General features: G+C 46.4%; 1 protein-coding gene across 7 annotated transcripts; it reads left to right on the forward strand.

Moving 5' to 3' along the window:
• Positions 1–805: 805 nt before the first annotated feature.
• On the forward strand, positions 806–23,898 carry FAM71F1 (family with sequence similarity 71 member F1). 7 transcript variants are annotated; one of them, XM_013050688.2, is made up of 9 exons: positions 6,244–6,386; positions 10,762–10,947; positions 11,505–11,897; positions 13,472–13,656; positions 14,775–15,027; positions 16,471–16,592; positions 18,987–19,030; positions 21,741–21,910; positions 22,709–23,898. In XM_013050688.2, exons 3-8 carry the CDS (start codon positions 11,649–11,651, stop codon positions 21,908–21,910), a joined length of 1,023 nt encoding a protein of 340 aa, XP_012906142.1. In that variant the 5' UTR covers positions 6,244–6,386; positions 10,762–10,947; positions 11,505–11,648; the 3' UTR covers positions 22,709–23,898. The 7 variants fall into 7 exon arrangements, with proteins under 7 accessions (XP_012906120.2, XP_012906142.1, XP_044918895.1 ...); XM_045062960.1 differs by having other exon boundaries at positions 22,741–23,897; XM_013050690.2 differs by having other exon boundaries at positions 18,993–19,030; positions 22,709–23,897.
• The last annotated feature ends 273 nt before the right edge of the window (positions 23,899–24,171 follow it).

Raw genomic sequence — 24,171 nt, forward strand, 5'->3', positions numbered from 1 at the left:
TGCTATCCCTGTGGCAGTTGATGGAGTCTTGTCGCCTTGTGCCTCTCTTACACAAGAGACTGGATGGAGGGGCACCTGGGTGGCTCAGTGGGTTAAGCATCTCCCTTCAGCTCAGGTCATGATCCCAGGGTCCTGGGATTGAGCCCCTCGTCGGGCTCTCTGATTGGCGGGGAGCCTGCTTTCTCCTCTCTTTCTGCCTGCCTCTCTGCCTACTTGTGATCTCTCTCCCTCTGTCAAATAAATAAGTAAAATCTTAAAAAAAAAAAAAAAAAGAGAGAGAGAGAGAGACTGGATGGAAGCTGGGACCTGACAGCCTTCGAAATTCAATAACCCAGAGACGCAAATCTCAGTGTTTTAACTTTTGTTCTTTTTAAGTTATTCAGTGTCATCGGAAGCACCTATTGTTTGTTTTTTAGGATTTATTTATTTTTAAGAGAGAGAGAGCCTGAGGGGTTGAGGGGTGCAGAGGGAGAAGCAGACTCCTTGCTGAGCAGGGAGCCCAGCATGGGGCTTGATCCCTGGACCCAGGGATCATGACCTGAGCCCAAGGCAGACGCTCAACCGACTGAGCCCCCCAGGCACCCTGAAGCCCCATTGTATTCCAGTGTCCTGGAATCCATTTCTTTTATATTGTCCTAAGGCAGCAGGTACCTACTTGCAGCAGATACACTCTGTCATCAAATGGTCCTAGTTACCCTCAAGGAGTCACTTAATGAGCTGTGGACCATTGTCAAGTTCTCACCCCAGAATATGATGGAATCTTGATGCAATCTATGCCATTTCTTTGGGGTAATAAGCTCCCTGGGGTTCTGTAACCTGCAGGCCCCTCTCTGGTACCAAACTGTTATTTCAGAGTTCTTCATGTGTAAACGACAAGGATGACTCTGAGGCAGCAAGAGCTTGGGTTGTATGTCCTTCTGTCCATGTGAGAATGACTGAATCAGAGAGACCACTGAAGAAACTGCGAAGGCCGGAAGGGGCAGACCCAGGGCGGCACCCAGGACTTGGATTTAATCTACACTCTGGGGATACTCGCTGGCATGAGTAAGTCCCCACCAAGTTTTCCATTCTTGTGTCTTCCATTTAGCATTCAATGTCCCAGGAATCCTAGCGTGGGCTTTGTACCTCCGTGTGCCAATGATCTTCCTTTCTCCCTCGAAATCCAGTACTCCTTTCTCCCCATTCTCTGTGCCCCAGAACTCCTCTGGTTCCTGCCCGTTTTCCAAGCTGATCTGTCTAGGCTACATCAAAGGGCCCATTGCCTCTGGAGTCCAGGTGGGTTTGGCCAGTGGAAGTCCAGGTAGGAGATCAGAGGGAGAGAGGAGAATGGGGTGAAAATAATGACAGCCTCCCTTGTAGGCACGGGAGGAGTGATGTAGGAAAGATGTTAGGGTTCAGAGCGGACAGCCAAGAAAGAATTCTTGACATGTATTTGGTGCAGAAAGGTGGTTTTATGAAAGCATGGGGACAGGACTGGTGGACAGAAAGAGCTGCACTGAGGTCCTGTGGAGTGATCCATTATATACTTTCAGGTTGGGAGGGGGTTGGGGATAGCATAAATCTCTAAGGAATTTGGGAAGCAAGGTTTCCAGGATCTTGAGGGGGATAGAGATTGTTAGGAAAAAGTTATTACTGTCTAGTAAAAACTCAGTCATGAGACCCTTCAGATGTGTATGGGTGGGCCATATGCTTGGGGGATGATTGAGAACATGTATCTTGGGGGGTAGAGATACAGGAAGTTTCCAAAGGAATTTTTATATGTTAAAGTAGACTCAGGATCCTGTTGGTGGAGCTAAGACTGGCTTTTGCCCTGAGCAAAGTAGAACATCGAGGAAGCTAAGTCCCTAGAGAAATGTCGCTCTGCCTGTTTCAAGGGCTTGTCAGTGGGCTGTAGGTAGTAAGGAAATTTAATTTTTCTTTTGCCTTTGTTTCCCACATCAAGGTGGGCCGTGTCCCTAAACAGAAAGAGATCGCTCATTTCATGGTGGCCTCTTCTACTCAACACAGAACCACTCCCTCTGCTAACTCTTCAGGTCAGTTGTAAGGACTTAGCTGAATTTTATATCCTGAGCAGGAATATCATCTCCCTTACTCCTGAAGTTTCCTCTCAGTAAGTTTCCATCCACAGGCCCTCAGCCTGTGCCAGAGCCATGACCAGGCCGGCCTGGCTGTGTGACCCTTGCTGGGCTTCCATCCAGTCTATTGCTTCTCTTTTGGCTCCTGCCTGTCCCCCAAGCCCGGTTCCCTTCACTTCCATTTGTGGTAAAGATGTGCCAGTAGTTTTCCGATGAATTCCCTTTGGCTTAGGTTGACCTGTCAGTTTCTGTGCTTAAAGCCATGAAGTCTAACTAATGAGGGGCTATTCCCAGAAAAGTGGATGCTGTGTAGACTGATACATCCGCCCTTGGTATCTTACTCATTTGTGTGTCCTCCAGTGCCTGGTTCCTGCTAGACACCCAATCAAAGGGTGTTAAATAACTCATTTCTGCCATAGCCAGCACTGGTGCCCACAATGTCTCGCCTACCCCCACCCCTGCTACCCCCCCCACTGCTTCCCAACATAGGAAGAAACTATGGCCTTTGCTGAATGGATTTATGATTAAAATTGATTTCTCAGGGGGCGCCTGGGTGACTCAGTGGGTTAAAGCCTCTGCCTTCAGCTCAGGTCATGATCTCAGGGTCCTGGGATCAAGCCCCACATTGGACTCTCTGCTCAGCCCGCCCCCCCCTTCCTGCCTCTCTGCCTACTTGTGACCTCTGTCAAATAAATAAATAAAATCTTTATTAAAAAATTGATTTCTCAGGGCACCTGGGTGGCTCAGTCAGTTAAGTGCCTACCTTTGACTCAGATCATGATCTCAGGGTCCTGGGATCAAGCCCCTCATTGGGATCCCTGCTCAGGAGGGAGCCTGCTTCTCCCTCTCTCACTCCCCCTGCTTGTGCTCCCTCTCTTGCTGTCAAATAAATAAATAAAATCTTTTAAAAATTTAAAATAGCAACTAAATAAAATTGATTTATCAGCAACTGTTTCTTAGATGAAAATAACACCACAGAAGCGATCAGTAAAGCTTTGAAGAGCCAATAAACATGCAATTTAAAAGAAAAAAGAAACAAAACATTGTGACCCAGGGTCAATCCAAGCCCACCAGGCTATGACATCTGCAAAAACCATCACCAGAACAATGTAGGAACATATCTTCAAGTTTCCGAAATGGAATTCCGAGCAAAGAGAAAACGTCCTCCAGAAATAACACTAAGACAGACCCACTTGAAATATGTGATGGAATGAGATGCATCACAAATGTCCTCATAAATCATAAGAAAAATAACAAATGGCTGGTCATTTAAGACTCTAGTGTTATTTGGGCCCCTGGGTGGCTCAGTTGGTTGAGCATCTGCCTTCGGCTCAGGTCATGATCTTAGGGTCCTTGGATTAAGCCCTGCGTCAGGCGATCTGTTACCGCCTCTCTGTCTACTTGTGATCTCTTTCTGTCAAATAAATAAATAAAATCTTTTTTTAAAAATCCCCATTACTCCTGACATTTCCTCAGTAATTTTTCTTCCAGAGACCCCTGGCCTCCTTCTCGGCTATACATCCCACTTGCCCCCAGCTTCATTGGGAATTGAGCCCAAGGCCTCTCCCCATTGCAAAATTCCATCACAATTGTCCCTATCCTGACTGAGACCCCCTCCCCCGCCCTGCCACAATAAAGTCTTCCTTACCCTGCTAAAAAACCAAACCAAAACAGAAAACAAAAAACCCTAAAGCCCATGAGGGTTCGATCTTGAGAAATAACACGAGACTATGATTTCAAAACAGGGAAACAACTGAGAGTGGTAAAGCTTCATAAAACAAGCATTTAAAAAAGAACATTTAGAATTCTTAAAGCTAAGGTCACTTACAGACACTATGACTTGAAACAACCCGAAATACCACAATCTAGAGATGTTTTAAGAGGAGGCTATATTCCGGTTTTTGCTCTGTTCCTGCCTCCTGCCTGACTTAGGATAAATTAATTTCCCCACTGGGGGTGGATAATGTTTCTTTAATTAAAATATCACTAAAAATTCTAATTTTGCCCAAACACAACACTGGTTTTGAATATTAATAGTCGCAATAGGAAACAGACCATGTGTCCTTGACATACAAAGAAATAGTCACAGATGGTTTGTTCTAAAATGGTTTTACAGCCCCCCTAAAGTCTCCAGTCAGGCATTTTGCCTTGCACAAAGAAGGAAAGGAATTTCTGTCACTTCAGTGCCATTCGAGGGGCATATCTAGATGCAAGAAGAATGTGACAACTAGTGGCCTGAGATTGTCACACACGCACACCCAGGACGTTCCCTTTGTAAATGCTTTGCATTTTTAAGTGTCTCCTCACCAACAATCTAATGTGATTTTCATAATTCCATGAGATAGCTCTTAGGATGAACTATACTTCACAGAGGAGAAAAGTAAAACCCAGTTTGGCCGGGGCAGTGCATGATTCTCAAAGTCCAGAGGGCAGAAGGACAATGGCCTCTGGGCCTCTTCTCACAGGCGTCAGTCCCCGTCGTGCCCATTCCTGTCAGCGTCATCGCAGAGACCTTCGGATGCAGACTTGGAGCGCACTAGCTGCTAAGCTAAGGTGCCAAGCCGGCCCGAGAATCGGCATTCTTTCTTACATCTAGGTCACAGAGTGGATAACTGCCACCAGGTGGCGACCCACTGCGGCTGGGACCCCATGGCTGAGGAGGCTAATCTCAAGTATTTCCTTAACTTCACTGAACACCATTCCATCCCTATTGACTATTTGGAATCCCACTTACCAATTTATAGTGGGGTTTTACCGTTTTCAAGTAGCCAGTTCAATAGACCTTTACAGGTTTTTTGTTGTTGTTGTTGGTGGTGGTGGTGGGTGTTTTGTTTTGTTTTGTTTTGTCTTCGGTAACTGCTGCATTCTGGGTATAAGTTTCTGATTTTCTAACTATATTTCATTTTGACCTCTAATAGAGTCATGCACCAGCATTTATATATTGGAACACATATTATTTTATTGTAGTTTTTTTTCTTTTATATTACAGCCAGGCTAGCAAATCAACTTTTTAAAATAAATATAATAAAATTAAAAAATTAAATAAAATTTTAAAAATAAGTAAAATATAGTTAGGTTTTAATCACGAATTTTATTTCAGAAGGTAAGGGAGGAGTTACAATGTATTAGTCAGGAAAAGGGGATTTGAGTGTGACAAGGTTGAGAAGCACTATATTGGAGCGTTGACATTTTCCTCAACCCTGTGCTCCTGACTTTGACGGTACTTGGATGGTACTTTGACAGCAGCATTTAGCCTACTTTGCTCTCTCCACTCCCACCTCTCCCTGCAGCAGCTCCTCAAAGCTGCTTTGCTCTGCTGGTCCCACACCTGAGCTCTCAAGGAAGCAAGTCCTGGACAGCGCCCCAGTACTGTCTGCGCCATCACCCCCGCCTGAGGCTCCCTCCCTCCAACCTCTCTCCAGCCCCAAAGCCACATCCTGCCTCTTCGACCTTCACCCCGATTCACTTCTCATCTCCAATCTCTTCGGACCATCTGTCTAGTGAGGAGGACCTGGTTGTGCTCTCTCCTGGCAGGGTTTAGAAATGTCCTCTTCTCTAGTTGGGGATTTATCCTGCTCTCATGGGGTAATGTGTCAATTCAGCCCAAAGAGCTAAAGAACAGAGAGCCCAGCTGAGCTTTCTGCCTCAACAGGGACTGCTCCTCTTGCAAATTTTTCTCTTGTTTCCCTTGAGCTGATTACTCACTCCCTCAGGCTGCCTCTCTCCAATTTGGGGGGACGGGTAGGAGTTGGTGTGGGTAATTTGTGAGAACACACACAATTATATTAACTAGCTTTCTTTCTCTGGTATCAGGCCATACTCAGATTTTCTGTTCTGTTTTTTGGTCACCACTTAACCTCTTGTTAGGTTGCTACTAGTTAAATTTTTTTTAAAAATAATTAATGTATTTACTGTGAATGTCAGAGGGAGCATTTCTGGAACATGGCTTCTTTGCAGAGGCTGCCGATTGTATACTGGATTCCCGTCCTTAAATAATAAATAGCAGAACCCCCCAGTTCTGGGTGGGTTCATAGCCATGCAGCTAAGAGCTACATTTCCCAGCCTCCCTTGCACCTGGGTGTGGCCATGTGACTGAATTCCGACCAATGGGATGTGAGCAAAAGTGATTATGCCCTTTCTAGGTCATGCCCTTAAAAGGAATGAGTGTGCCCTCCCCTTCTCACTGGCCAGCATGCAAACGTGATGGCAGGAGCTGGAGCAGCCACCTTGAAACCCAGAGACAGATAGTGACATATTGACAATGGCAGAGATACTCCACCAGCCCAGGACTGCCCATCTTTGGACTACTGTGTAAGAGCAAATCGAAATTCTATTTTAAGTCACTACATTTTGAGGTCTTTTGACTACCTAGACTATAAGTAATTCATGTAAGCCTCATGTCATTACTTTTACCTAGGATCCTGAAGTTATTTGTACTTATTTGTGTTTTCTTATTTCAAATCATATGTTCTGTGTCTTCCTTTTATAAAAAATTAAACTGTCACTAATAGTCTAATTTTTCCCCTGAGAACCAGCTTATGGATTTATTTATTCTGGTGTGCTTAGTATTTTAAGATTATGTTGGCTTCCTTTATACTTGAATGGATGTGATTCCTGTATGTAAATGTAATTCCTGTTTGTGGAATTATTGGTTCACATCATTTCATTTTCTCATCCCATGTAAAGTTGCTGAAGTCTGGAACCAGTCTCATTTTATTCCCCTTGGTAGGAGCACCTGGGTGGCTCAGTGGGTTAAAGCCTCTGCCTTTGGCTCAGGTCGTGATCCCAGGGTCCTAGGATCAAGTCCCGCATTGGGCTCTCTGCTTCCCCCTCTATCTCTGCCTGCCTCTCTGCCTACTTGTGATCTCTGTCAAAGAAATAAATAAAATCTTTTTAAAAAATGTATTCCCCTTGGTAGATTGTCTGCTTCTTCTATCCAGATATTTGTAGTAAGATGCTTTTGTTGTGCTAAGATTTAGCATCTTCCCAAGAGCTATACTGGTCTCAGTGGTTTCTTTACTCAGTTTACCTAGAATAGAGTAAATCCATTTGTGTGCCAAATTGGGTCTTATGTTTCAGAAATGGCTTTTTCTTTTACATGTTTGAATACTTTTTCAATTCCATTTGTTCCCTCTTCATCAGGGACTCTAGCTGTATGTTTGGTCAACATAAATGTCTCCCACATCCATCATTTTCTTTCCAGTCTTTTCATCTCTTGCCCTTCTTTATTATACTTAGTGTGATAGTCTCTGACCTGCTGACCATGTCACTGACTCGGTTTGCTGTCATATCACCTCCATTTTTTGTGGAAGTGTGACTGTCAGATACTGAGCAGTGAGATACTGAGTGTGACTGTCAGATAGTGAGCAGGTTTTTCTTCTTCTTTTTTTTCTCCTTACATGCTGTCCCCTTTTCATCTTATTTTGGTATCTCTAATTTTGTTTGTCTACTTGCTTATTTCATGGGATCTATAAGGTCCCTTGATGGTACAGAGAGGATTCTTGTCAAGGACTTTATTCTATTTCCTGGTATCATTTTTCTTCTGAGATATATTCTTTTAACATATTTTCCTAGGACATTCTTTGGGAAAGAAGGGTAATATCTTACATAGATCCTATGATAGCTCTTTGCTAAGAAATAGTGGCTATTTAAAAAACAAAACTTTCCTGAATCCATCAGCCCTTTATTTTTTATTATTTATTATTTTATCTATTTATTTTATTTATTTATTTGTCAGAGAGAGAGAGAGAGTGCTCAAGCAGGGAGAGCAGCAAGCAGAGGGAGAAGCAGGCTTCCCACTAAGCAAGGAGCCTGTCATGAGACTTGATCCCAGGATCCCAGGATCATGACCTAAGCCGAAGGCAGACACTTAATGACTGAGCCACCCAGGTGTCCATCCATCAACCCTTTAGATATAAATTCTATTTCACGGAAAAATAGTAGCTAGACAAGCAAACTAGACACCACAAGGAAGTAACCAGATAGATCCAGAAGATGAGATATTCTGTAGGACAATGATCTCAATTGCTTCCACTAGTAAGTGTCCTAAAAAAGGGACTGTACTAGATTAAAATAAACTTAAGGGGGATGTGTGCTCCTGGATTGAATACTGATATGAATAAATCAGTTGTAAGAATAACTGGAGTTAATTGGAGAAATTTTAATATGGCCTAGAAATTAGATGAGATGAGATCAAAGTATACCAAAATACAAAGGTAAAAAAGTGTTGGTTAAATAATACAGATTCTAAAAAAATTAAAAACAATTTTTAGAACATAATCTCTCTCTCTCTCTGTCTCACAAACACACACACGCACATCCATGGTTGTTGCAGTGATGTTCTCTGGGAGGTAAGAATATGCTGTTTGTTTTTTAAACTTGTCTCTATTTTCTGATGTTCTACAAGCACATATACTGCTTATGTAATAGTTTTTTTAAAAAATAGTGACATAGATTTAAATGGGACAGATTTGCCATGAAGATAATAAAGCTTATACTTCAGGGCCCTTTGTTCACACGGAAACTTCCCAGGCCCCTAAGAGGGCTTCTGGCAATGTTTTATCATATTTTTGTGGTAATACCATATTTATTTTCCTTTTTATGTTTTGGAAATGTTTTATTGTAGTAAAATAGACATGAAATGTACCATTTCAAATGTCCAGTTCAGTGGCATGACGTCCATTCACACTGTTGGGGGCGCATCACCACCTGCATCTCTGGAACTTTGTCATCTTCCTGAACTAAAACTCTGTACTTATTAAACAATAACTCCCTACTGCCCCAACTATCCGATATTTTTTTAAAGATTTTATTATTTATTTGACAGACAGAGATCACAAGTAGGCAGAGAGGCAGGCAGAGAGAGAGGAGGAAGCAGGCTCCCCGCTGAGTGGAGAACCCAATGTGGGGCTCGATCCCAGGACCCCAAGATCATGACCTGAGCCAAAGGCAGAGGCTTTAACCCACTGATCCACCCAGGCGCTCCCAATATTTTTATTTTTAAGTGTCTCCAAAACTGTATAAACTCTAAGCTCCACAGCACCCTGGTCTAGCCCCAACTGAATATGCAATCAGGTATCCTGGTCACTCCTGAGCAAGTTTGAAGTGATACTCAACACTGCTAAGTGATTTTAGCCTCAAACCAAAGTACTATCAACACTGTCAAAGAGACAAGACCACTGAGGCGGGGGGCAGAGCGGCAAGAGAAGCAGACTCCCCACTGACCAAGGAGACTGATACGGGACTTGATCCCAGGACCCTGGGATCGTGAACTGAGCCAAAGGCAGATGCTTAACCAACTGAGCCACCCAGGTGCCCTATATCAGCAATTTTTAAGCCTGACTTGGTATAACAGAAAACCCAAATTTATTTCTCTCATATATAAAGGAAGTCTGGAGGTACACAGTCCAGGAAGGACTAGTATGGCTATTTTATGATTATCAAGGAACTGGAGCCCTTTTATCTTTCTATGCTACCATCAGCGGAATATCACATCATGGCCCAATGGGGCTGCTCAAGATCCAGCTGTCAGATCTCTATTCCAGCCAGAAGGAAAAAAATAATAAGGAGTGAGAAAGTATGCCTTTTCCTCCTATGTCTCTTCACCACAGATGCAGGTTGCGCTTACATCTCTGTTGCCACAACATGGCCTTACCCCTAACTGTAAGGGAGGCCAGGAAATGTAATCTTTATTCCAGAAAACTGTGCCCGACTAAAGATCAGACATTCCACCATTAATAAGGAAATGGAGAGAATGGATATTGAAAAAGGCAACTGAGCATCTATAAGATGGTTTTTAGAAAGATTTGGTGTGCTAGCTTTTGAGGCTTGAGGGAGGCAAGTAGGAAGGGTGGACATCTTAAAGACATTTGATTATTGCTTTAGATTCTGTTTAGTGCCGAAAGCTCACTTCCTCGTAATTAACTTTCTAGACTGGGCACTAAACCTCTTCCACATACCACAGAAATGGGCTAAAGAGGCTTGCAGAGAAAACAGAAAAAGCCATCTTCCCCATTGAAGGGGACTTCTGGCTGTCTCAATGGCCAAATACATACAAACTGCATATCTAGACCAATCAGCTAGACCATAGCAGGCAAGTTCAATTCATCTCAGCGTGTTAACTGCCATCACTTTTGGACTGTGTGTTGCTTCCAGAGCAATGTCAACCTCAGAACAGGGTCTCTTGACCCCATCCCTAGAGACCATTCCATAGAGGACATTTGTCCCACATGATAAACAGAAGAAAACAAGGAACATGAACGCGGCAGTTGCTTTACCAACCAGGGAGTGGTTTCAGGTGCTGGAACGGGCAAACTAGAAGCCACCAGGTGAGGGGCACATGGAACCAGGTCAGCAAAGCCTCTAGACCTTTCAGCCGCCGCTCTGACTTGATAACGAAATGCAGAAGTAATTCCTCACGCTTGTACATCACATGCACTGGTTGTCCGATTACTTTTCTGAGTTGATCATATTTTATTTTGATTTGATAATACATAGCTTAGTAAGTTCCGGAATTTCGTCCAAATTAGAATATGATTTCTCCCCGAAGCGGACTTGAATAGCGGTCAGCCTGCTTCCTTCTTTGCCCTTGACCTAGCCACTGCAGGGTTTGGAGCTCTTGCTTCCTCCGACTCCAGGCTGAGGAATGCTGTCACTCTCTGAGAGGGGAAATGTCTTGTTGATCTAGCGTAACTGCCCCAGCGCGGTTCCACTCTTCTCTGCTGGGCACCCTCACAGAGCCAGCCTCTGGGGAAGAAACTAATTACGTGGACTCCTCCTTCAGTGTGACCTCCTGAGGGAAACAGACCTGCAAAAGTAACCACCCAGGCAGAGCAGAGCGCGGAGCAGAGCCCTGCGATTCCTTCCAAAACAGGTAAGTGTCCTCCAGATAAACGCAGCCTCATCACAGCTGGGAATGGCGGGGTTTGAAATAGACAACAGCCCTTGAAACTGCTTGGGGTAGGTTGCATTACGAGTAAGGGAGAGCTAAGGATTCCCATGCGGCTCAGTCAGTAAAGCGGCTGCCTTCCGTTCAGGCCATGATCCCAGAGTTCTGGGATCAAGTCTCTTATCGGCTTCCCTGCTTGGCGGAATCCTGCTTCTCCCTCTCCCCCTGCCCCTGCTTGTGTTCCCTCTCTCACTGTCTCTCTCTCTCTCTCTGTCAAATAAATAAATAAATAAAATCTTTAAAAAAAAAAAAAAAGAGTAAGGGAGGGTTGAAAGGCAGGAAAGAAAATACCCTCCCAGCAGCTTTCCTTCCTTGCTTCCTGCCTGGCTCCCTGAAGCGGACTTGAATAGCGGTCATCCCTTTCCCAGCAACCTCTGGGGGCACTATGTCCCCGGGTTCCGGACAGGGGCTGGGGACTATCAGGGCAGAAACAAGCCCTCTGGAGGAAAAGAGAAACCCCTCTGCATTTTCCTTTCCCACAGGCCTGCCCTGGTTTTTTCATGATGTCATCCATTCAGTATTGTGAGCTGATTGGCGGTCCCAAGCCTTGGCCAGCCACCCAGGGCCAGGAGGGAAGAGAGAGATACCAGGCCAAACTTGCAGCAGGCCCCTGAGCATGTGCGGAAATGTTGTCATCAGTTCCACAGAGAAAGACTTGGTGGAAATCAAAGAAGACAGTAAAAGTCACAAGATCTTTTCCAACATTCCCTTCCCTGAATGCCTGGGAAGAAGTCAGGGGCCTCTTGTCCGTGGATGGGGAGCCAAACCCTGGAGTAGGCCTAGGTGTGGAGGAGGGACTTCTCTGCCAGATGCTTCGTTCTCCAGAATTCAACCTGTTTCCTGACTCAGTGGTGTTTGAAAGCAACTTTGTCCAGGTACCCTTGGGTCGCTCACAATGGCACTCCTTGATTCTTCTCAACTTGTTCCCAAGATGTGGCCGGGAGAGTCTGTCCCGGGGCCTGGAGTGGAGTGAGCACTGAGGCAAGGCGAAGTCAGTGGGCCTGGAATGCAGCTGACCCTGACTTTGCTGAGCCCCCCACAGAGCTTCTTCCGCAGACACTTGTCATTGTGGGGACAGAGGTCAGGTGTTCTCTGCTCTGAGTAGAGGACTTGGTATCCGAACCCCTCAGTGTGCTTCCTTCTCCGGGCTGTCAGGCCCAAGAGGGGAACAAAGAGGAGGCAGTGAAGGGGGCTGCCCTGGGAGGCTTCGTAGCAGAAATGCTGACTGGTGAAAGAGCAGGAGCAGGGCCCCCGAGAGGACCAGGGCTCAGGGTCTCTGTCTTCTCGTCAGGGGGCGTCATTGTGCAAATGATCTGCATGCCCTGAATCCTAGTTTCCTCTATTTATAAAAGGGATTGGACCAAGCTGGTTGTTACATGTGAAGCCAGGAAGCAAAGGCACAAGTACAACGAGCACTGGGGCATTTTTTTTAAAAGATTCATTTATTGGGGCACCTGGGTGGCTCGGTTGTTAAGCATCTGCCTTCGGCTCAGGTCATGATCCCAGGGTCCTGGCATTGAGCCCCTCATCAGGCACCCTTCTCAGCGGGAAGCCTGCTTCTCCTTCTCCCACTCCCCCTGCTTGTGTTCCCTCTCTTGCTGTCTCTGTCAAATAAATATAATCTTTAAAAAAGAAAGAGAGAGAGAGAGAAAGAATAAAGATTTATTTATTTATTTGAGACAGAGAGAGCATGTGCGAGTGAGTGCACTGCATGGGTGGGGGGAGAATCTCAAGCAAACTCCCCACTGACCACAGAGCCCACAACTAGGGGGTGGTATGGGCTCCATCCCAGAACCCCAAGATAGTGACCTCAGCCAAAATGAGGAGTCGGCCTCTTAACCAACCGCGCCACCCCGGGGCCTCTCTGTGCATTTTTATTTCCTTGCCTGTTCTTCCTTTCCTCTGGCCAAATGGAACCCAGAATAAACAGACCTTGGGAGCTGCAAGGGGAAGTGCAGGAAACAATAGGGTCCCTCAAAGAATGGGGTAAGGACACATTTTTCAAAGAAAAACTAGGAAGCAGTGTGTAAAGGAGTCACAGAAATGTGACACAGGACCAGGAACTCTTGGGTTATAGTTCTTGTGGGCAATTGTTAACAGGAGGTGGGGTAAATACTCCAGTTGTTGAAGCCATATAGGTTTAAACAGTGGTTCTCAATAAGTGTTGATTTCAGCGGCCACCACCAGGGGGCATTTGGCAACCTCTGGAGATACTACTGATTGTCCCAACTTGGGAGGCGTGGCAAGGGGTAGGATTGCTACTAGCCTTTAGTGCATAGAGACAGAGACGGGGTAACCATCCTGTCTTGCTCAGGAAAGCCCCCTCCCCTAAACAAAGAATTAGCCAGCTCCAAATGTGGATAGGACTGAGGTTGAGAGACCACCTCTCCTAGAATACACTGCTGCTTCTGCCCAATGCTCAGGCTGTGCCCCTCGGGCTGCTTTGCAGGTCAGAAAGGGCAGGAACTGGATAGACATCTACAAACCCTCCAACACCATGGCCCTTGGGGTAACCTCCTCCGTGCCCTGCCTGCCCCTTCCCAATATCCTCCTCATGGCTAGTGTCAAATGGCACCAGGGACAGAGCCAGACATGGAACAGACCATCTACGGCCCCAAACATCAAGCTGAAGAGGTAAGCAATAGAGATGCGAAGAGAGGATGAATGCGGTGAGGGGTGGACCCAAAGCAGAGGCTGCTTTGTGACTCAACTCAAAGTAGGGAGAGACGGAGAAGTCACTGGCAGTGACATTACTTTTTTAGACAACAGTAGCCCAAGACAGATCATGCACTGGAAGCATTAAGGCCAAGGTTGCGGGGGGATGGGGCGGAAAAGAGAAGTGTTATGTGGTCAGCAATGAGAAGCCAGTCAGCATGCCCACTTTCCTTCTTGCTGCTCTCACCCACTAATCCATAGGAAGTCTTCCTGCCTTGGGCCAAGGGGCAAGGAAGCAGTGAGGTCCGGCAGATAGAGCACTAGATATGAGACATGGGTTCTAGTCTTCGGTAGCCAACGACTCGAATCATTTTTGAGTCTCAAGGCTATCTGCCTCATCCCAGTTTTCCTACTGGTAAAACGAGTGGAACTAAGTCTCCCTTAAAACTGTAACATACAGGGACCTCAGACTCCTCTGGGAAGAAACAGCCCTTTTTCATATAAGTAATCTGTAGGATATCTGAAGAATCTCGAGAGATTCCCAGAAATCCAGACAAACCCTTCATTTCTCCATGTCAGTTCCATGATAAACCTCGCCTCTATGTTCTGGGCCTACCTATAGAAAGCCCAGCCCAGTTCCTTCTCCCAGTTCCCAACCCCTTTGGGAAGAGTAGTGAAAGCACTGGGGTCAATGAACGGACAGGCTAGACAGCGCCACTCTGTGGCAGAGAAGGGCAGTTCCTTTAGGCTATCAAGAAAGAAACTGGAAACCCCTGTTACCTAGCCACCTTACCCCAGGGCTATCTCTCTCAAGCAGGATCCCAGGGAACACCAGCCTGAGAATCATGGCAGATTTCAGGGCGACACCCCAGATCCACCGAATCTGAGTTGCAGGGGATTTCTTCAGGTGTCTGCGTTTTAAAACAAGCTCCCCAGGTGAATCTGGTCTCGGCAAATTTGAGCACCACGGAGCTGAGCATTCTCTCTCCTACCCCCGAAAGCCTCAGTCCTGTAGGGGACACTCCTCATATTAACGAAGACGTGGTTGGATCAGAAGCTACAGAGCTGCCACGGTGTGTCTTGTCTTGTGGCTTCAGGATCCTCCCACTGAAGTTCGTGGAGTTCCAGGTCTGTGACCGGCTTCAACGCATCTTGCGATTGAGGACAGTCACCGAGAAGATCTACTACCTGAGGCTCCACCAGGACCATCCTGAGACTGTCTTCCACTTCTGGATCCGGCTGGTGCAAATTCTGCATACGGGGCTGTCCATCACCACCAAGGACCCAAGGATCCTTTTCACTCACTGTCTGGTACCCAGGATCAACTGCAGCCCCTCGGGAGACTCTCACGTAAGTGGGCACCATTGCCCCCTCCAGCAAAGGCCAGAGCCAAACTGTGGAGTTTAGGTGTGCTGGTAGGTGAGCTCATAGGTGAGCACACCGTGAAGGCGATCCCTGCCTTAGACCTTTGCTAATCAGCTTTATTGGGGGCATAATTTACGGCCATAAAACCCAGCCCTTTCAAATGTACCACACAGCGTTCTCAGTAACAGTACCGAGTTGGGCAACCATTGCCCTACAAATTCCCTTGTGCCCATGAACAGTCCTTCAAATATCCCTATTTTCTGCCCTATGCAGCCACTGCCCTAGGCAGTCTCTATAATTTCTTATTTCTTATAAATTTTGTATAAATGAAATTCTACGATACTAGCCTTTTGTGCCTGGTTTCCTTCCCTCAGCATGGTGTTTTTCAGGCTCATCTACATTGTAGCATGAGGCCACTTCTGCACAGTCACAGACTATCCGTTTTCCTTCTCATTGCAGAGTAGCATTCTGGTGTATGGGTATATCACGTGTTGTTTGTCCATTCACCAGTTGGCCATTTGGATTTTTTCCAGTTTTTGATTATTATGAATAATGCTGATGGGAACATTTGTGTACAAGTTTTTGCATAGATGTATGTTTCATTTGTCTTGGGTAGATTCTAAGGAATGTAATGGCTGGGTCATTATTTTTTTTAATTTTTTAAAGGTTTTATTTATTTATTGGACACAGAGAGAGACAGCACAAGCAGGGGGAGCAGCAGAGGGACAGGAAGAAGCAGGCTCCCCACTAAGCAGGGAACCCAATGCAGGGCTCCATCCCAGGATCCCAAGATCATGACCCAAGCCAAAGGCAGTTGCTTAGCAACTGGGCCACCCAGCGCCCCAAGAAAGTAATTTTTTAAACATCTATTGAATTCCTACAACAGATATTTGATCCCCCTACATTTAAATATAAAACTAAGTAGCAGAAGCTTTATTAAAATTTTTAAGAATGGGCTGTTCAGGAACATATGAAGGTATGTTCATAAGAATAGATGATCTAGGGGTGCCTGGGTGGCTCAGTGGGTTAAAGCCTCTGCCTTCAGCTCAGGTCATGATTTCAGGGTCCTGGGATCAAGCCCCACATCAGGCTGCCTCCCCCGTCTCTCTGCCTGCCTCTCTGCCTACTTGTGATTTCTGTCTGTCAAATAAATAAATAAAATTTTTTAAAAAGACGAATAGATGATCTACTAAATTACGTCTAAAGTTTTCAATGACAGTATTATCCTTAAGGCACCAAAGGCTATTTATAACAATTCAGGGGACAGAAACAAACAGAGATGGCCTCAGAATGGCCCCTCTGAGCAGCTAACCCAGCAGCCCAGAGGCAGAGCCCCAGTTCCAGCATCTTCATGTCTGGACCATTATTAGGAAAATGCAGAGACCCCAAGCCCTTAACTACCTGGCTTTGTTGTTTTCCTCCATCTAGTCAGTACAGAAGAAATCCCAAGTCTCCCAGCCCAGCGAGAGCCTCATGCAGCTGATGGCCAAGGGGGAGAGTGAGGCACTCTCTCAGATTTTTGCTGACTTGCACCAGCACGATGAGTTCAGGTATGTGCCTTAAATCGGCCAGCCTCCCGTCTCTGCCTGGGCCCTAAGATCCAGAAACCAAGCAAAGGGAGGAGCGTGAAATGCTGCCACTCAGGATCCAGGTTTTATCCTTGACTCAGAATAACCTTTACCCAGCTCTCTTTGCCTTAGTCTCCTCCACACAGCCCACACGGTGGGCCTAACTCCAGAGGAATGTTGTACAAAATAAAAAGTAACTCTTCGATAAGAAGAGGAAGTTAGTAGCATAGGTGGGAAAGGAAAACCTAATTTCTAACCCTGTTCCTAGTCTTTAGGGAGAAAAAGCGAAAACATTGTCTACTCATTGAGTTCATTTACCTCTTCCCCTGGCTAGCTAAGCCTCTGCTTAGCCTTCGGGAAGCTCCTGTGGTTGCTTTCTAAATGGATAATCTGTTCTGGAAAACTCCATTGTACCGGCCCATGTTCTCTGTGCCTGAGGAAATGTCCCTGTATGTGCAGGTGCCTTAGGGCTAACAGGCATTGAGAGCACTTAGAACACAGGGCACTGCGACCAGAGGGCAAAGATGATTGGGAATCAGGGTCCCGGCAATCTTGATTTGTGGTTTAAAAGAAAAGGGCGGACAGAAGTAAGTTAGGAAATGTCACCAGAAGAGAAAAACCAGGAAGGAAGGAGAGAGAGAGAAGAAAGAAGGAATGAAAGAAAGGGAGGGAAGAAAGGGAGAGGAGAGAAGAGGAGAGGAGAGGAAAGAAAGGCCTTTTTCTCAGTGTCGGGAGTTGGAGGGGACAATCTCTTACAGTGGTTCAGAGCTCACCCAGCCCTGGGCCCCAGGCACTGCTCTGACTGTGAGCCCTTGGGCCCATTGCTTCACTTTTCTGGTCCCAAGGGTTCAGATCTGCAGAATGGAAATAAATGATAGTAGTGCCAACCTCACCCAGATAGCGTAAGGTGACATGAGCTCATACACATCAGTCCTTGGCATGCTCCTCAGCAGATTCAGAGGTGGACGGAGGAAATCCTCAATCAATATTAACTTGTATTATTAACTCAAACGTGGGCTGGAAGTATAAAAGTATTCGCGCAAGACAAAGATGTGTCAGTTGCCCACTGCCTAAGAATTTATACCAGAAGTTGTCACTCTATGTATGTATCAAAGGCTTAACTACAGAGATCTGTAGTTAAGAAATTTCTGGGTGAGAGGTCACATTGCTGAGCTGGAGACCCCTGGACTCTAGTAGAGCAAGATATATTGAAGCAACTTACTGACCCTCTCAAAATCTGAAATCATGGATTTTTCTTTTGTCATTACCATTTGCTTCTATTTATACTCCTGGCCACCATTCAGGCACCTGGCCACACCCAGCTACAAGGGAGCTGGGAAATGCACTCACCAGCGTGTGTGTAGCCACGGGCCCAACGCAAAGTCAGAGGTTCTGCCGCCCACAGAAGGAAGGAAGAAGGGGGTCTAGGGGCCTGTTGTCAATCTCTGGCACAGGCAACTTCTAATGTTTCTGGAAGGTCAGAGGGGACTTAAGGCCAGAAGGAGAAATAGGCTCTACCCAGAGGAAGGGTGGAGAAAGCTACAGAGGTTTAGGGAACAAATGAGGCTTCATCCTGAGGAAGAGATTGGTGAGTTTAGAAAAAAAGGAGGGTGGGCCTGCGCAGAAATGGCGGGGGTGGGAGGATGGAAGAGGTGGGCAGAGCTGAGCCAGGGCCTGGGAAGCCCTGTGAATGAATGAAGGCTTTAGCGGAGTGGGAGCCTTAGCCTCATTTTAAACTGGGAAGTGACGTGATCCAAGGTGACGCTGGCTGCCCAGGTGACGGTTGATTTGAAGGGAGGGAGCCTAGGTGTGAAGAGGCCAGCCAGTAAACTGAGGCAACCTCATCTGGGCTGTCATGTCCTGAATGGATCAGAGGGCTGTGAGAAACAGGGAGAAATGAATTTTTGCTTCGCTGTCCTCTCAGGAATTGCTTTGGACGGACATTTGGTCTCTTCTCTTTAAGTTCCCAGAATGAAGCCCCCAGTGATGGTTTCTCTCTCCTCATCCAGGCAGGTTCTAGTCTGGTCACAATTCTATCAGTTTTTGCACATTGGCAACAACAAGCAACTTACGGCAAATAAAATGAAAGGCTGAGACAAAGGACCAAACAGATGGAGTCGCACCCACTTTTCCTCAGCAAAAGCAGCAGCAAGGGCTCTGCTCCCACCCCACCCCCCTCTCCCCTCCCCCTTCCCTAGTTTTTCTTCTGGTACTTTGTTACCAGGGTAGCCGCAGCGGGCCTTTTTCATATTTATATCTGCCTCTAAAGCTTTTGCATCAAGAAAAATATGACTAGAAACAAGATTTGAAATGAGAATTTCATGCTCTGTTCTTTTTCTTTTGGCCTTCGTTTCCTTGATCCTGAAATGGCTGGAGTTCCAGGAGCAGCAAAAAGACACAGACCAAAAAGGACAGCTCAGGTAACGGAGGGAACAGGGCACCCACGTCTCGGAGAACTTTCTGCCCCACAGATGTAGGAAGAAGGTCCCCTCCAGCTCCCCATCCCAGCGTCCCCAGATCTCTGTTGTCCTTCCATACCTGAGTCTGACTTCCTCCAGGCTCTTTGGTCCCCGTGCTCAACTTGGTAGCAAGTCTTAGCGATTTCTCTCTTTGAAATGTTTCTGATATGCTTTCCTTCAGCTCTGCTCCCACAGATTCTACCCTAATCCGCCTTATCACCACATGCCTGGCCCGTCCAGTAATCTTCTGCTAGTTCATTCATTCATTTACTCATTCCAAAACATGCAGGGAGCCCTTGGCAAGTGCCTAACACTGTGAAGTCCCAATGGAGGAGGACATAGTATCCCCTCAAAAAGGTTTATAATTTGGTGGTCAGATGGGTAGATCCTGAAATCACAAAACCTCTCTTTCTAGGAAACATTCAGAACTCATACCTGGGGTATCTCGGGAGCACAAAGACAGGGGTCCCTCACTCCCCACAGGAGACTGCTGGGGAGGGCCTATGAGCTGAGTCGTAGAGGAGGGCTACAGGCAGGGCATGCCGAAGAAGAGGAGGCAGAGCCTTCTGAGAGTCAGAGTCTGTGTGAAAGTGCATGACACATTCTGGAAAGAGCAGCCGGTTCCCTAGATATTGCCAGGTTCTAGTTTACCCCAAATCCACGCCTTTTGGCATGCATGACCCTGTGCAAACGTCCCGCCCTTCCCCATCTCACCTGATCCCTTTCTCCCCCTCAAATAGAAGCCCTGTGCCCCATCTTTTTCTCCAGCCCAAATCTGCTCTAGGTAAGCCTTAGCTATCCTTCCCCGTGTGTTACTCATCCCGTCTGCTCCCTTCCCGCTGATGCTCCACCCGCAATCCTACCTATCTTTCCAGACGAATCCTTCCTTGGTCATAACCTCTCTCCCATTATTCCCTACTTGTTTCATAGGCTTAAGCCTCATTTCTTCAACCAATATTCATTCTTCTCATGCCTCTGAGTTATCTGCAGTGGCAAGCCCAGGATTAGGAACGCAAAGGGAGCTCGAGAAATATCCACGCGCCACACCACTAATAAATTATTCTTCCCAACTGGTTCAGGAGGTGGCCAGAATATCGTGTTATATTTAGGGAATTTAGAGGAATGCGTAGATCTCAGAGAAGCTCTCGTCCAGTCCAGGGATTGCAACTCAAATGTCTGCAGGTGCTACAAATGGGTAGGGAGTCTAGGTGTCCTGTAAGAAATGGCTGACTTTTCTTTCCACCCCATTGTGAGTTACACCCCAGCTGGACTGACCCTTGGTTTCAGCAAGGAGGCAGTAGGAGGTGATGGGGAGGGTAGCATCAAGAAAGTGAAGGTTTCCATGAAGCCTTCAGTATTCACCATGGTGGAACACAAGCCTGGTATTGCCAGATATTCTGATTTCTCAACAAAAGCCAAAAATCTGGATTCTTACGTAACACAGCCCCTCCCCCATAAAAACTAAAACACAGTCCAGGCTGATACTTAGTAGGCAAACACAACCTATCTGGGGAGCGAATTCAGCCTGGAGGCTGCCGGGTCATCCAGTCCCTGCTCTAAATGGTGGGTAAAGCTGACCCGGGTCCATAATCCCCGAAGCCTGAGAATGCATTCTCATGCCATGTGAGCAATGATACAATGATGATGCATTAGTGTTTTCACACAAACATTCCATCACACACACACACACACACACACACACACACACTCAAAACATACTCCATGAGATTATGATTGAAGAAGACAGAATAAGTCACACTTATTTCTAGGACTCGAGAGAACAGCTGGAATTTCAGAATCATGAGGTATGTGTTTTCACGGGAACTATGACGCCCATGCTGTCATAAGGCTGATTTCAGTGAATCATCCTAGGATGTCCCCAGGGCCCTTTCTTTCCTCGGCCCTTTCTTTCCTTTTTCAACTCTTTGGTCCAGATAATATACCCTTTGAGTTTGGAAGGACAATTATACCCCAACCTCTCGGAACTTCTGGATGAAAAGAAAAACCAATGTCCCAAGGCTTACCTGTGTGGCTAAACCTTTCAACTCCCCCATCAGTGGGTAGTGTGGCCCTACTGCAGTGCTTCCCAAACTATAATGTGCAAGCAGCCCCCTGGAGATCTTGTTAAAATGCAGATTTTAAGTCAGTATTGTGCATTTCTAACACGCTTCTGGTTATGCCAAAGCTGTTGGGCTGCAAGCCACCTTTACGGTACCTGAAGCCAAGTGGACTGAGGACAGGCTCAGGCTGAAGGGTATCTGGGTTCAAGGCCATTGCCAGTTCAGCTAGCTGAATCTCCTTGGGAAATTCACTCAGTATGCTCCCCAAGCCACATATGGTTCCCTCCTTTTACTGGCACTGCCTGGTTCAAACCATAGAATAGTTAAAATATGGGCTCTAACTGCCTGGCTTTGAATTCTGGCTCTGACTCCTCATTATATGACCCTGGGTAAGTGACTTAACTGCGCTGGGCCTCAGAGTCCTAGTAAGATGGGGACCACAGCAGCGCTGATCTCTCCAGCTCCTTGTGAGAATTAAAAGAGCTTTAAAGCACATGATGATTGGGGACCACGCCTGGCTCGTAAGAAGCACCCCACCAGTGTTGGGCCATGACTGCAAGACTGCTCTGTGAATTAAAGGTACAAACAAATGCATTCCCTTTATGACCTAGAGAGAGAGACTCACAGAGAGGATGGCATCCCTTGCATCCGTGACCTCAGCTGGAGAAATTCGCTCACTTATGGAGAGTGGGAAAGAGAGAACCCCTCTGGGCCGCAGCCCCTTTCACTCCTCAGCACCCTGGCAGCCTCCACGGGGCTACAGCTGGCCCCGCTCATATAGGTACTGTATTGGAAATAATCTGACCGTCTTCATGGGACAGCCCTGGAGTCCCATTTCAGGCCTGGGTTCAGGTCCTAGGGGCCTGGGGGTGATTCCAGGAGGTGGTGGGTGGGAGTGGGGGTTGCCAGCCAAAGCCACCTCAGTTCTGTTTGTTCCTTCCCGGTTCTTCTCTACCTCCAACTGGGTTGAGTGAAATCCTAAATGTGGCAGCTCCAGAGCCCCACTAGAGGCCCCTGGGAGTTCTTACCAGTAGCTCTGAAGGGACAGAGACCAGGACAACACTGTTGTGGCTAGACCTGCTTTCTCCCCGCTGTGTGGGAGGGGCTGTGTCCTGTCCTCCTCCGCAGCACAGTCCCTCCCTCTGGCTTCTTTGAGGGAGTGGGAAGCTGGCTCTTCCTTTTCCTTTCCAGAGCTTTTGGGGAGCCCCAACCTTCTGTCACAGAACGAACGAGAAGGAACTAGGCCAGAAAGCGTGGGCTAGGGGGGGTGATACTTCTCTGGAGCCCAGCCTTATTTTCCCATGTGCCAAATGTTCATCCCCATCCATTTATTCATTTGGCCAATATTCATTAAGTACTTTCTATGTGCCTCTTTCTGACCAGAGGGAGATCTCTAAAGAAGGGAGGAGTGGCTTGTGTTTTCTCCAGCCAAATAATATCAATATAACACTTACCCTTATGAGATGCCCGTTATTAAGAGTTGACAATTAAACAACTACCTTAAGTATCTTTGTGTCCACAGACAAGTTTTTTAGGCAAGCTGTATCTCATTGGACATTTTTCTCCCCTACGCTAACAGGAAATTCTATCTGAACCCCTTTTGCGCACTAGAGAGAATCTATGCGGCCCTCGCCAACACCACTCACATTCGGCTTTCTGAGGGACTCTGTCTGCTGTAGGGAAGGAGAAAGCTACAACTAAGGAAAAATAAGAGTCTCCTCATGCTGACAGCATAGCCTTTCCTTGGAGAACCATTTGGGAGCATGGCTCCGGGTAAGGGCATCATTCCAACATCATTCCTCTACGCAACTCTGGTCCACACCACCACCGTCCTACCTCACCTCCGTTATCACCGCCAGGGAAGACACAGGAAGCTGTGATGGAGATGACGAGAAGAAAGGAAAAGGAAGCAGGACTGACGGAGAGGGGAAGAGAACAAAATGGCGGTGGTGAGGAGGTGGAGGGAGGAAGTCAGAGGAGAGGGGAGATCTCACAGAAAGGCGGTAACAGAAATAAACAGAAGGGACCCGAATGAGAAGCCAAAGAGGAAAAGAGAAGAAATACACCACTGAGAGATGCCTCACGAAGCTTCTATTTATCTAATTTAAAACTTGAAAGTAAGGCCATATACCCAAACAAATGTGTGTTCTTCTCTGTGCCAATTATTCTGGATAACTATGAGGGACTAAAAACAATTCCAGCCAAGGGCCTCTCCTGAAGTTTCCTTTTTTTCCCTTTTTTATTTTATTTTATTTTATTTTTGTTGTTGTTAGTCCCTCTTTTGATTCAAGCTTTACATCTTCTTCCTAAGCACATTCCCTAACTTGGATTTGCTAGCCTGGCCCTGGTGTTTCAAATGAAGGTTTGGGATTGAGACTGCAGAAAGTTTCCTCAGGAGGCAGTATTAAGACAAGGTGTGTGAGGTAGGGGGACTTTCTCTTTTGTGGTCCAACATTCTAAGCTGGCTGTGGTCTCAGTCCTACAGACACTAGCTCAATTTCTTTTACATCTGATACCCCCTTTAAATGTTGACATACCTTGTTAGTGCTTATGAAACCAGTGATTCCACAGAGAGGAGGTCCTACCTCAAAACATAAGTCAGAGGCTCCAGGATTAGAGTAAAGGTAAAATCAGAGGTTCACAAATTACAGATCAAGGGAGTCACCAAGGAGTGTCTGTCTCATGGCTCACAGACTGGCCATTTTATTCAAAATACACAATATTTCAGGGGCACCTGGGTGGCTCAGTGGGTTAAAGCCTCTGCCTTCGGCTCAGTTCACAGTACCAGGGTCCTGGGATTGAGCCCCGAATCGGGATCGAGCCCCACATCCGGATTGAGCCCCGCATCAGGCTCTCTGCTCGGCAGGGAGCCTGCTTCCTCCTCTGTCTCTCTGCCTGCTTCTGATCTCTGTCTGCCAAATAAATAAAATCTTTTTTAAAATGTAATTTAAAAAATAAAATACACTATATTTCACATTCAGTAAAAAATAGACCATGAATATTTCAACCAACTTTCCAATTTTTCAGATATCTTGCTCTGAT

The sequence above is a fragment of the Mustela putorius genome, unplaced genomic scaffold, assembly GCF_011764305.1.
Source record: "Mustela putorius furo isolate JIRA1106 unplaced genomic scaffold, ASM1176430v1.1 tig00003845_pilon_pilon_pilon, whole genome shotgun sequence".
Classification (NCBI taxonomy): Eukaryota; Metazoa; Chordata; class Mammalia; order Carnivora; family Mustelidae; genus Mustela; species Mustela putorius.